Source organism: Fukomys damarensis, unplaced genomic scaffold, assembly GCF_012274545.1.
Source record: "Fukomys damarensis isolate Sample0158 unplaced genomic scaffold, DMR_v1.0_HiC HiC_scaffold_2, whole genome shotgun sequence".
Lineage (NCBI taxonomy): Eukaryota > Metazoa > Chordata > Mammalia > Rodentia > Bathyergidae > Fukomys > Fukomys damarensis.
In genome coordinates this window covers 10015576-10027981 of record NW_022900914.1, presented here as the reverse complement: position 1 = coordinate 10027981, position 12406 = coordinate 10015576, and the positions used below count along the sequence as shown (strand labels likewise).

At 50.6% G+C, this 12406-nt stretch overlaps 1 protein-coding gene across 1 annotated transcript in view; it reads right to left on the bottom strand.

Moving 5' to 3' along the window:
• The window catches only part of Togaram2 (TOG array regulator of axonemal microtubules 2), a 55133-nt gene that overhangs the window by 4497 nt on the left and 38230 nt on the right, over positions 1–12406 (bottom strand). Inside the window, 5 exon segments of the mRNA XM_010604693.3 lie at positions 2035–2121; positions 9500–9716; positions 9983–10172; positions 11490–11584; positions 11945–12062. Coding sequence (XP_010602995.2) covers positions 2035–2121; positions 9500–9716; positions 9983–10172; positions 11490–11584; positions 11945–12062 — 707 coding nt within the window.

Below are 12406 nucleotides of genomic sequence, written 5' to 3'. Positions count from 1 at the left end.
AAAGGGAAAGAACCAGAAGGTGGAAGCAACCCAACCCAAGTGTCCCTCATTCAGTGCACGGATAGACAAGACGTGGTCCACACACGTGACGGAATATCATTCAGCTTTAAAAAGAAGGAAATGCGGACCCATGCCGCGGCACAAATGAAGCTCAAGGATAACACAATGAGTGGGACAAGTCAGTCATGAGAGGTCAAATTCTGCGGGCAGCCACCTTTCTGAGGTACCTAGCATAGTCAGCCTCACAGAGGAGGGGAAAATGGACGATGTAGGGCTGAGGGGTAGGGGGTGCAGAGTTATTGTTGAATGGTGACAGACTTCCAGCTTTACAAGATGAAGAGCAATGGACGGTGGTGATGGTTGTACAACATGGTGAGTGTGCTTAATACCACTGAACTCAGATTGGTTCAGCTAGTAAATTTTACCTTATATGTATTTTAACACAGTGAAGATGGGGGAGGGAAGGTAAGGACAACCTGCCACACACAACGGGGCTCCCCCGTCCCTAACAGAGCCCCCTTCCCCGTCTGGTCTTGCCTTCTCCCCCTACCCACCCAGCAGTGTGCTGCACTTACTCCAGCCCCCAGGCAACTCCCTTCTTGGAAGTGAAGCGACCCTGCCCAGCTCATTTCCACAGCCCACACTTCCTCCTCTGCTCCCATCTTCCAGGGAGACAGAACTCAGGTGCCTCAGAGCCACAGTCCCCAGGTACAGGCATGTGGAGGTCACCTGGCTGGATGGGTCAGTCTCTCATGTTGCCAAAAGCACAGAAGCCCTTCTGGGATCCATCATGAAGCAGCAAACTCCATTGAACTCGCTCTTAAAAGGCAGCTGGAGTAATTAGCAAACGATTTACTCCTATTAAGCTTTGCTATTATTAGTCCCGCTTTGTATCAAAGGAAATTTTCTCCTCTGTTCCTAGCTGACACCAAGTTAACAGAAGAGCTCTGGAAAAACTCTTGCTTTTGAGGTCTCTTAAAAATAGGGAAAAAGCACAGTAAGTAAAAAATCTAAAATGAGGCTACATCCCCACCCTGGCATCCCTGTATCACCTTCACAAGGACAAGGAAGGTTTCCCTCAGAGAACACTGATTTGGAGCACCAGAAAGAGTTCTCACCCAGGATTCCCTAGCATACAGCAGCCAGACACCTAGGGACAAACCTGGGTGACTCGCCAGGGACCTTGGGCACTTCACTTTTCTGAGCCCCCTTTTCTTTGTCTTGAACAAGGGGAGACTCACAGAACCCACATCCTCCTTGCAGGGCTACTCTGATGGTTAAATGATCCAAGGCCTGAAGAGAGTTCTGGAGCCCCTGGGGTTTAAGCAGGGGCATGGCATGATCCATCTGCATTTTAGGGGGATCTTTGGGGTCCTGGGACAGACTGAGTCCTCCTGCCCCCTCCCAACATGGGGAGAAGGATTTGGCATGCAAGAAGGATAATAAAACTCAGCCCAAAGTCAGTGCAGATGGGCCTATGAGCCTCAAAGCCTGGACCTTTTCCATACTGCCACCTCAAGGGCCCTGGGAGCAGGGATCGACCCTGGAAAGAAACCACTGGAGACTTCTCCTGCGGGCTCAAGGAGAAATTGGACCAAGAGCCATCTGCCTGAGCAAGGCAGAGACCCAGGCCAAGGCCACACCCAGCTGAAGGCTGAGTGGCATTGAGAGCCAGCCTGCACCTGTTTGCCCGGCCACAGAAGGGCCAGTTTCTAATTCTCACAACCGTGTTGCCTGCCAGCCAAGCCGTGCACTCAATAGGCAGCATTCACCTGGACACTTTTCCGCATTCCCACAGAGGCACAGGACAGGCTACAGGAAGCTCCCTTCGCAAAGAGGAGGAAATGCATTGTGGTTTCTCAGAAACTACTTGGTTACATACATTCCTGCCTCCTTCGGCCAAAAAAAGGAAGATTGTCTCTCTGGGAATGTGGAGAAGGTCACAAAGGGCAAATGATCAAAACTTTTCCATCGGGTGGGGATTATTTCAGGTCCAGGAGAGAAGGATGGAGCTGACGGGGATGAGGTGCTCACCTGACAGGCGATCCGTGATGTCCAGCACCGCACGGCCGCTCAGGAAGCGCACACGCCCGGCAAAGGCTTGGAGGAGGCCGAGGGCGTCTGCAAGAGATGGAGGTGTCAGTGGCTGTGAAGCGCTGGGCCAATTCCCGTGCCAGGTGCCCACGCGCCTGCATAAGGAAGAAGCCCTTTGGGGCTGATTTAATTTCTCCGGGTCATAGTGGGGCCACTTGGAAGAGTGAATGGACACAGTGTTTGAGGAACAGTGACCAGCTGGCTTCCAAGCAGGCTGCATTTATTTCCATGGGTCTGGTTCATGTTGTCTGTGATTCTCGAAGTTGCCGTGGGGCTTGGGGCAAAAAAGCATAGAAGAATGATAAACAGAGATGGGTAGATGCATATGAGGGTATATAAATTTATCTATAGTTTTAGAGGAGACTGAACCACTCAACCATCATCACACAAAAGTCGACACAAGAGTTGGGGTTAGAACCAGGCATCATGGCCCATGTTCTCTGCCCTCTGGGAGGCTGAGGCAGGAAGATGACAAGTTCAAGCCCAGCCTGGGTAACTTAGCAACTTAGTGAAATAATGTCTCAAAATAAAAAGGGTTGGGGATAGAACTCCGTGAAAAGATTCTAGTTCAGGGATTGCCAGTACCAAAAAAGAAAAGAAAAAAGAATTGGGGTTAGAATTAGAATTCAAAAGTTATTGCTCTCCTCGAACCCTGAGCTTGTGGTCCAACCAACAGGGTGCACGCATGACAGGCACCCGTTCATTTCCAACTAACCACCTTAGGTAAAGGGCATGATGCTGGGAACTAAGACACGGCCCTGCAGGCCGCCCCCAGGCCCCTTTGAGAAACAGGCACTTTAGACGTAAAGCTGACGGGAGGTGGGAAGCTCCATGCTCCTGTAACTAATGCCCAAGGTCTGGAGCCAAGGTGACAAACATGACTCGGTCTGCCAGGGCCTCCCCCCATTCCAGCAGTGAGTCTGTGCCCGGGGACCCAAGACGGCTGGTCACCCTGCCTGGAGCAGAAGTGTCTGGCTGGCTTGAGATGGAGGTTAGGGGCACGGTTGAGGGGCATGATTACCCCTAACAGTTTATATGTAACCTCAACAGCCAGGACAGATGTCCCTGTTGCTTGTAAACTCAGGCAGTGTGAGGTCTGGAACTAGCAGGTGGGCCTAGTAGCACGGTTGGCCTCTGCATGCCCCTTCACCTTGCAAGCGGGTTAGGGGAAAGAGAGATGCCAGATCTGTCTCTCCCTCTCTTTTCCTTGTGGTGGTCCTGTACCGCTGAGCTACATCCCTGGCCCCCTTTTAAATTTCAAGACTCTTGCAAAGTTCCCCATCCTGGCCTTGAACTTGGAATCTTCCTTTCTCAGCCTTCCAGGAAGCTAGGATCCCAAGCTCTGTGCCCCTAGGCCCAGTTTGAGCCACTTTTTTTTTTTTAAATTGTCCCAGTGCCCTCCGATTGCCCAGCTCCGCCATCCCTGTAGCCGCACCCAGCTCCAGGAGCTCAACTCACCCAGCTACCGCGCCACACCCACTGGTGAAGCACCAGGAGTGAGCACCTCCTAGCTTGTATCTTAGCAGAGCGGCAGCATGAAGTACAGAGATGACCACTAATGGGGAGGTCACTCTCAGGCAGGGTCAGAGATGAGAGGTCCCCAGCCTCTTGGTTTATATCTCCAGCAGGATCCTGTAGGTACTGAATTAGAAGCTGCTCACTCCTCCCTATCCTAGTTGCTATCTCCTGGCTTCTCAAACTGTTAAACTGGGAGGCCTGCATTCCTCACAAAGACCTGCAAGGAGAGGAAATCTTCCCCTTTCTGAAAAAGCTGTGCTAACCTTGTAAATCCACCAGGCCCTTTTATCTTCACAGCACCTGTGCCACAAACCGCGGAGGCCCAGCACTCCCAGCCCCTGGCATTTTGCAACCCCAGCAGTCACAGCACCATTCGGTGGGAGGCGGGGCAAGGAACAAGAGGGCTCCGTCAGGGGCATGGCTGCAGGACTCGCCCACGCCTGTCAGGAGCAGAGGGTGGGAGGCTCAAAACCTGTCACCAAAGCAGCCCAGCAAGTGCAACCTGGTGTCTGAGGCTATTTTCTGCTTCCATAAGAGAAAAACCACAGGCTGGGTAATTTACAAATAATACAGGTTTATCTGGCTCAGGGTTCCAAAGGCTGCCAAGTCCAAGAGCATGGCGTCAGGGGTAGGAGACAGAAGGGCAAACGCTTGTGTGACAGAGACAGAAAGGGCCAAGTCATTCTTTTTACCAGGGGCCCACCCCACAGGATGTAACCCACTCCCTGCAAAAGCATCGTTAATGTATTCATGAGCGACACCTTCTAATCTAACCACCTCTTGGTGATTAAGAGGATACCCTTAGTTCTGCCCAGTGGCTATTCAGTCCAGCCTGGGTTTTAGAGGCAGCATCCAAACCACGGCACCAGGGCTTCGGGAGCAGACCAGCCCCAAAGGGGCTGTCTAGGGAGCAGCCTGAGGAGCCCTTCCCAGATATCCCCAACGCTCCCAGGGCGACATCACAGCTCCCTATTGCCCGTATGGCCACAAATCCAGCTAAGAGCTAATGCTTTCATTTGTCCAGGGACGTGAAAGAGACGCCTGCTTTAGAATACTGCATTTAGCAAGAAGTGGTCTCAGAGGGCCTTGGGCAAGTTGTAATTGTGTGAGAAGAGGTATTGTGTCAACACACTTGTACTAGTATTTCCATGTGCATCTGTTTGCTCCACAGCCCTCCCTCCATCGTTCTAAATGAATTCACGTTTGAAGACAGGGGATTTCTCCCTCCTTACAATGCCCAGTATAGCTCCTGTTCAGAGCCAGAAGGAAGCGAACTTGGGGAGTACTTGAAAATGCATAACAGGGTCCAGGAGACCCTGTTCCCATAGCATTCGGTTCACAAGAGGTGCTTGATAAATGCTTGTGGAATACAGAACAATATCAGAACCAAACAACTTTTTGCAGGCTGGTTTATGAACCCCAGTGCACAAAACCCAAGCAGCTGGCCTGTCTTCCTCTTGCTGCTTCTAGAGAGAAGGCTCAACTTTTAGGTCCTGCTCAGGTTTAATGGGAGGCCATAAAGCATAGTGATCAAGAGTATGGGCTCTGAGTGCAGACCGCTTACATTTTCTTTTTTTTTTTTTTTTTTTTTTTTTTTTTTTTTTTTTTTTTTTTTTTTTTTTTTTTTCCTTTGGTACCAGGAACTGAACTCAGGACCTTGCGCTTGTGAGGCAGGCGGCAGAACCATGGAGCTAAATTCCCAGCCCCAGACAGCCTACATTTAATCTGGCTCTTCCACATTTTACTATGTTACATTGGACATGCCACTTACTGTCTCTATGCCTCAGTTTACTCATTTATAAAATGAGGATGATCCCAGAACCTTTCTTATGGAGTTGTTCTGATGATTAAATGCTTAGCATAATGCTTGAGGTCACGCCTAGAGTGTGTAATTACTGTGTGTCGTCTATGTTATGATTATTACCCTAAAATTTGCTGAAATCCCAGCATGTTTAATGGCAGAGAGACCAGTGAAGAGGCCAGAACCTAACTTTTGAAAGTTTAAAATCGGTGCTTTATTAGCCTAGAGTGAGTTTTCCCAGTCTCCTCTTCCTTGCAATGAAGAGAATGTCTTAAAAGCCATGCAATGGCCACTGGTTATCCTCAAGCCAGAGAAGAGCATTTAAGAAACTATAAAGCCAGGTGTGGTGGCGCACGCCTGTAATCCCATTACTTGGGAGACAGAGGCAGTAGGATTGCTGCAAATTTGAGGTCAGCCTGGGCTACTTAGAGAGTTCAAGGTCAGCCTGAACTACATAGTGCAACCCTGTCTCAAAACACACACATACACACACACACACACACACCCCACACACAGCAACGGCAACAACAATAAAACTGCAGCATGAATAGTGACAAAGAAACTAGAGTTGAGCTGGACTCCCCACAATAAGTGTAATACTCAGTAAGTTATAATATGCCACAGCCTCCGTGGCTTCTAGGACCGGGTGTGTTCCTCTCAGGCAAAGACGGTAAGTGACCCACCCGCACAGAAACGTGCAGACAGCCGCAGGAAGGAGCTGCTAAGAGTGTAATCATATGTAAATGTTTGTCCTCTGATTCCTTTAAAGCAGGATGCAAAGTCAAATTTATGATCACAACTATGTACACAGATATACACAGAAAAGAAAGTCTAAAATGAAGGATGCCAGATGTTAGCAATGGCTTCTCTTAGCAGTTGGAACTCATTTAAGTGAATTATTTTTTCTTTTCAAATGCTTCATGTTTTCCATTTTCTCATTAATTAATAGCTGTGTCTTTTTTACAGTGCTGAACTAAGACTTTATATTTTTAAATTAACTAGAAAGACTACATAATAGCATGGGAAAGTGGATAGTGTTAAAGCAAAATCAAAATTGTATTCACATTATGGTTCTAACTACAGAAATGTGTAGACAAAAAAATAGAGGCTAGAGGTGTGTTTAGCAGTCAGTATAATGGAGAAGCATCACGATGAATTTTTAATCCCAATCACAATATAAAAATGTTGGTCATATGATTTACATAAGGTAATAAGTTTAAAGTCAGAGAGCAAAATAGGGGGAGTAGGTCTGAAGCCACCCCCTGTCCAAGCTTATCTACTGTCTCCAGCACTGGCCAGGGGCTGGGCTAAATTAAGAGAGCTCCCTTGGGCTCAGAGAAGCCTGCGTGTGAAGGTCATCTGGGAGAGGCTGAGTTCTCAGCCGCCTGTAGGGAAGCTTCTTTTATAACTAACCCAGTAACAAAGCCCAAAGACAGGCACAGTCTAATCAGAAACTTAATTAAGCCCCAGAGTGATGCCCCCTGAAATCGGGAGGTCTTAGCAATGAGTCGGGAGAATGCCGCTGAGCCTGAAGACTCGAGAGACCCCAAGGCAGCCAGTGACAAACGGCAGCGGGTGTCTGACATATCTCCTCCCTCGTGGTCCCCCCCAAAAGAGGACAGCAGCAGAAATAGTACCCTGCAGTGTCAACCAACACATCTCTCGGCCCCACCCACTCTCAGGAAACCAAGGAACCAGAAGAGATGCCTTTGGCTGATGGGTCCACTTGGCACTCACTTTCAGAACCGAGGGGAATCAGGAGGCTCCCTGAGCTGGCCCACCTCTCCTTTGGTTGTGCCATCTGGACTTGGTGCCAGAAGACGGCCCAATGCCCTCCCTTGACATTGTTTTTGATCCCCTTGGCCATGCAATTAGTAAGAAATGAAAAAGAACGTGCAGATCCAAGGCTCCGTGACTTCCACATTTAAGCGTTTCACAGCATTTACCAGTCCTGGAGCCCAGAATCCACAAGAGGACATGAAGAAACAGGGTCAGAGAACGCTCTGTCCATCCAAGTGCTCCAAGCCACTTCCAGGAGGGGCTTTGGGGTGCTAATCTCCCCTATCCTCACCCAAGGAAACCACTAGAGCCACCAGGCCCAACTTGAGTGATCTGGGAAGGCTACGACCCTTCTCTCCTGTCTCAACTGCCCCCCAACATGTAGTAGAAAGCTAAGTTATTTGTACCCATTTATTCCTGTGGCCCAGGCTCAGAGCATTCCAGGCAGGTGAGAGCCATTCCCAGAGGGAAACTGATGACAATGATGAATTCTTGGTCAAGCCTAAGTCCCTCCAGCTCTGGCCTCCACAGATGTAGAAATCAGCTTGCCCTTTCATCGTTAAGACTGAGAGGGTGTAGACACAGCAAAGCCATCTGGCCCAGAGAGCTCCTTACTATACCTACTCAAAAATCACCTGCCTCTAAGGCAGTGTACTGTATTGCACTTCCAAAGGGACATAATTAGGTCACTGGGCTGATGGCCCCAAGGAATGAGTTACTTCCCATGAGAGTGGGTTGTTACGAAGTAAGGAAGACAAGCCTCTACCTGGTTTCTGACTTCTGTATACCATGGAATCTCACCTTCATCTGCGTTCACCGATGTGATGCTGTCTGCCATGAGGCCCTCACCACAGGAGCTGAGCAGAAGCTGATGCCACCACACACCTGGACTTCCAGAACTGTGAGCTAAGAAAACCTCTTTTCTTTCTGAAATGTCCAGCCTTAGCTATTTTGTTATAGCAATAGAAAATGGGCTAATACACGGGCCATCCCCAAGTCCCCTGCTTTCTAGGGGGCCAAGACCCGTTGGGTATGGTGGGCTCCAGTAGAGGAGACCATGGGAGACATCAGATTCTGTAGCCCAAAGATTCAGGCTCCACCACACCCAAGGAGACTGGCCCAGTGGCAAAGAGCAGAAGCTAAAGCACCCAGGGGAAAAAGAGTTAAAAGCCCTCTTCCTAGACAGGGATGCTCATCCTCCTCAAATATCTAAAGCCCATTCTGCTTGGTGACAGCTTTCTCAATAAATCCAAGGCCCACAGTGATTTACCAAGAGCCTTGGTTATTGGCAACAACAATCTCACTTACCCGGAGCAGTGCTGAGAACAAGCCATAATTTAGAGCTGGATTTATATTGTTTGTTCTACAGCAACAAACTCAGCAAATCATAAATTCCCGCTGAGATGAGAAGTGGAAATTGACAATATTTATGGACTTAAATGGCAGAGGAGGGCTTGACCAAGCCTTTGATTTGTCACCGTAACTTCTCCCAGTGGCTCTGCCAAGGACACGGCTGCTGTCCCAGTCCAAGCAGCTGGGCTCCGGCCACAGCAGGGAGATGGGGAGTGGGAGCTGCCAAGAGGTGTGTCCAACTTGCTGTGGACGGTCTCTGAGGCCAGAGAAAGGCAGGCCCTGTGCCCGTGGGGACAGACAGCAGCAAGGCACATGGGGCTCCGCCCACGGCCGTGAGACCTGTTTGTAAAAACTCATCCATCTACCATCTGGGACACGAGGCTGCTCACGTAGCACTTTCTCAGCACACTTCCCTCTACGTACTGGACACACCACATATCACTAACGAAGCGAAAAGGACACAGGCGCACTGAGATTTCCACCTAATGTTGGAGAATGAAATGTGACACAGCAAAGCACACAGGAGGGGACAGGCTCTCGCTTTTCCTGATGTCTCCACTGTAGCTCCTTCCTTTGTTTTATTTTTAGTTCCCTTTTCCAATTCTCCATCCTCCCTCCACCATCACCAAGCCCTCGCCCCTTAGTCCTTGCCCTGCACTCCTTTCTCACCCTCTGAGAGGCTGGTATGGCCACGAAGAGGCTGGGCCAGGTCATCTCCACATTACCACCCCTCTTAACCAACCAGTGCCCAACATGGGAGGGACACGGAGAAGCCTCCAGCCAAGAGCCTCAGAGGCCCCAGGATGCCAATGTCTGTTCTGAGCAGCCTCCAAAGAAACATTTGGACCAAGAACCAACGTGGGCCATTCACCACAGTGTTGATTCCCAAACAATGCGGTGATTTGGGAGCCAGCTGCCTCCCAGAGCTCAGGGGGGCCACAGTGGGGTGCTCACCCAGGCTCTCTGTCATTGCATCCAGCACAGAGGTGGCAGCAGCGGCAATCCCCAAGTTCTGAGAGTTGAGGTTGTCTGCAACAGCGATGATGAGGGAGAGCAGCATGGGATGCACACTGTCCTTGAGGAGAGGGATCATCTTGGCAAGGGACTCCAAAGCCCACTGGTTCACTTTCTTGTTGGAATCCTGAAGCCTTGGGGTGAAAGCATCAAAGACCTATTAAGAGAACAAAAACCAAGAGCCCACCGTAAATCTGCCAGAAGGACAAGAGAACCAGAGACTCAGCATTTCCAAGGTGTGCTTGGGCCCTGGCCACATCCAGGTAGGCTTTTGGCATCACCAAGGCCAAATGGAGGCAAGGGTATCTGAGGCTCCTGCTCCCCTGAGAGTTCTGGCAAAACCAGCAACCTGGTTCAGTTCTCCAAATTGAAGTTGTGCCCTCCAGGGAGACACGTGAGAGGGTAGAGGACAGCAGCACTCACCTGGACCAGGTTGGCGATGATGAGCTCCGGCTTGGTCTTGCAGTGCTCCAGGAGCCGCCCCACACCTTCCATCCGAGACTGGTACTCTTTGGCCTCCAGCAGCCTCGTCAGCTCCCGCAGTTGCTCTGCTATTTCCGTGCCACCCCGCAAGGAGGAGCGCACAGCCAGCCGCGGGCCACTGGAGCCAAACCTAGAGGAAAGAGGGTCTGACCCCTGGGGAAGAGTCCCAGGAGATGAACACCACCTGCCCTGTGCGCCCTCTCGCTGGAAGGTGGGGCAGAGACAACTGTGTCACGTGTGGTGCAGTTCACACTTAGAGCTCCTCTACTGCTGCTGGGGGACACTGGCCTTGGGGAGCCTGGAAGTCTCTCTTCCCCCACCTTCTGCCTGATGCCTATATCCTGTGCCCGGCTGGCTAGGCTCTGTTCACTCCTCCAGCACCTGGGGAAATGTTAAGAAGCCCCATTCCCCGACACTGGATTGCACGCCCATCAGAGTCCCCATGGCCATTCCAGCCAGGACGAGAGCATCTCCACGTAGACCTCCTGTCTCCCACCCTGAGTTCAAAGCCAGGGCCACTGAGTTCATGCCCTACCCCAAGGTCCCACCTAACAAGGCCCACACCGTCCATCTGCCACTCGTTCCTATGTCTCACACTCTTGCCCACCAAGAGTTGTGCTGCACGCTGACCACGAGGTAAGAAACATGGTCCTTGCCTTAAGGAACTCAAGGACCAATGGGAGGCCGAGTTACAAAGAACAAGGAGCAGCCATCCACTCTGAGAACGTGGGGCACAGAGAGCCACAGAGCCATCTGGGAGAAGGTGACATGTGAGCCGATTCTTGTCGAATCAACAGGTTCCAAGTAAAGACTGGGCAGCACAAAGAAAGGTGCAGCAGGGAGAGAGGGTGCAGAGGGGCAGGAGCTGCTCTGGCCTGGCTGAGAGAGGATGAGGGGGAGAGTACAGGAAGTGACTACTGCAGGGGTGGGCTTCAGCTGGTGCCCTGCTAAGGAGCCAGACGTGATCATTCCAAGACACTACAGAAGGCTAAATTTTAAGCACAGGACTAACCATTGGAACTAACCAACTAACTGCTTGGTTTCTAGATGTTCCCAGCACCACCCTCCAGCACTTTTGCCAGATCTTCTGGTCTTCCTGTGTTCCAGCTCTGCCTCTGAACTAGTCGCAGGCTGGCCATGCTGGTGACTAACGGATCTACTGATCTAAGTGAAGACTGCAAGCCTGACCTGCAACATGTCTCACCTCTAATAATGGAATGGTCCCTTGGCCAAGTCTGCAGGGACCAACTCCACTGGCGGATGTCCTCAAGGCCAAGATGTGGGTGGAGGACACATCCTATAAATCCATCCATTCCTATTGCTGAACCAAGTAGGTCTAAGCCATCCCTAAATCCACAATCCACCCCAGATCTACCCATGGCCTTGGGGAAGCAAGATGCTTCTGCAGGTTAGACATGGAGCCCCAGAGCGACAAGAGCAGCCATACCCCTCTTCAGCAGGCAGCCTGTTCTCACATGCCACCAGACTCCTCGACACCTTGCGGCCTTTGGCAGATGGAAGTTCACGGTTATCTTCTAGTCCCTTGAAAAATACATGCATAATTTGAGCCAAAAGGAGCATCCCTCTAGGGGACTGCCCAACATTTCAGTAAAAGCCTGGACAGGAGGAATAACCCCTTTCCCCTGGGAGAGCTCCAGAGCCCTGGTGATGGCTGGGGCGGACCAAGATCCCCACTGAACAGATGAAAGTGTAGAGGCCCAGAGAGCTCAAGGAACTTAGGTAGTGAGGGTAGGACCAGGGAGGAGCACAGGGGACAGAATCATATCACCCTCCCCAGCAAGATTGGTGGAATCCAGACTCCACTCCAGTGACCCACACAAGGGCTGGCGGGCTCCACTCTGACCCACCCTGCAAGACTACAACTCACTGCTACCTGCTCACCTGCTGCTTGATGGCCGCCATGACTTTCCGCAGGTCATGAGATGGAAGGGGCTGCTTCAGAAACATGTCGAACTTAGCATTTTCCATCAGGGTAGTCACCATCTTCCGGCCATAAAACCTGCGTGGGAGAAGGAGCAAGATGGAGGAACAGCACAGAAGAGCATGATAAATTTTCTCTACAGCTTTACATAAGTCTCCTAACTTATGTTGCAAAGTTGTTAATATTTTTTGTAGTGACGAAAACAATTCCTCCATAGTTAAAAATTTCATTCATAAAAGATGAATACCATCCACAATGCCATTACCACAAAAAAATTACAATTAAAAGTTTCCAGCCGGGCGTGGTGGCGCATGCCTGTAATCCCAGCACTCGGGAGGCTGAGGCAGGAGGATCACTGTGAGTTCGAGACCCGCCTGGGCTCCATAGTGAGTTCCAGGTCAGTCTCAACTACATAGTGAGAC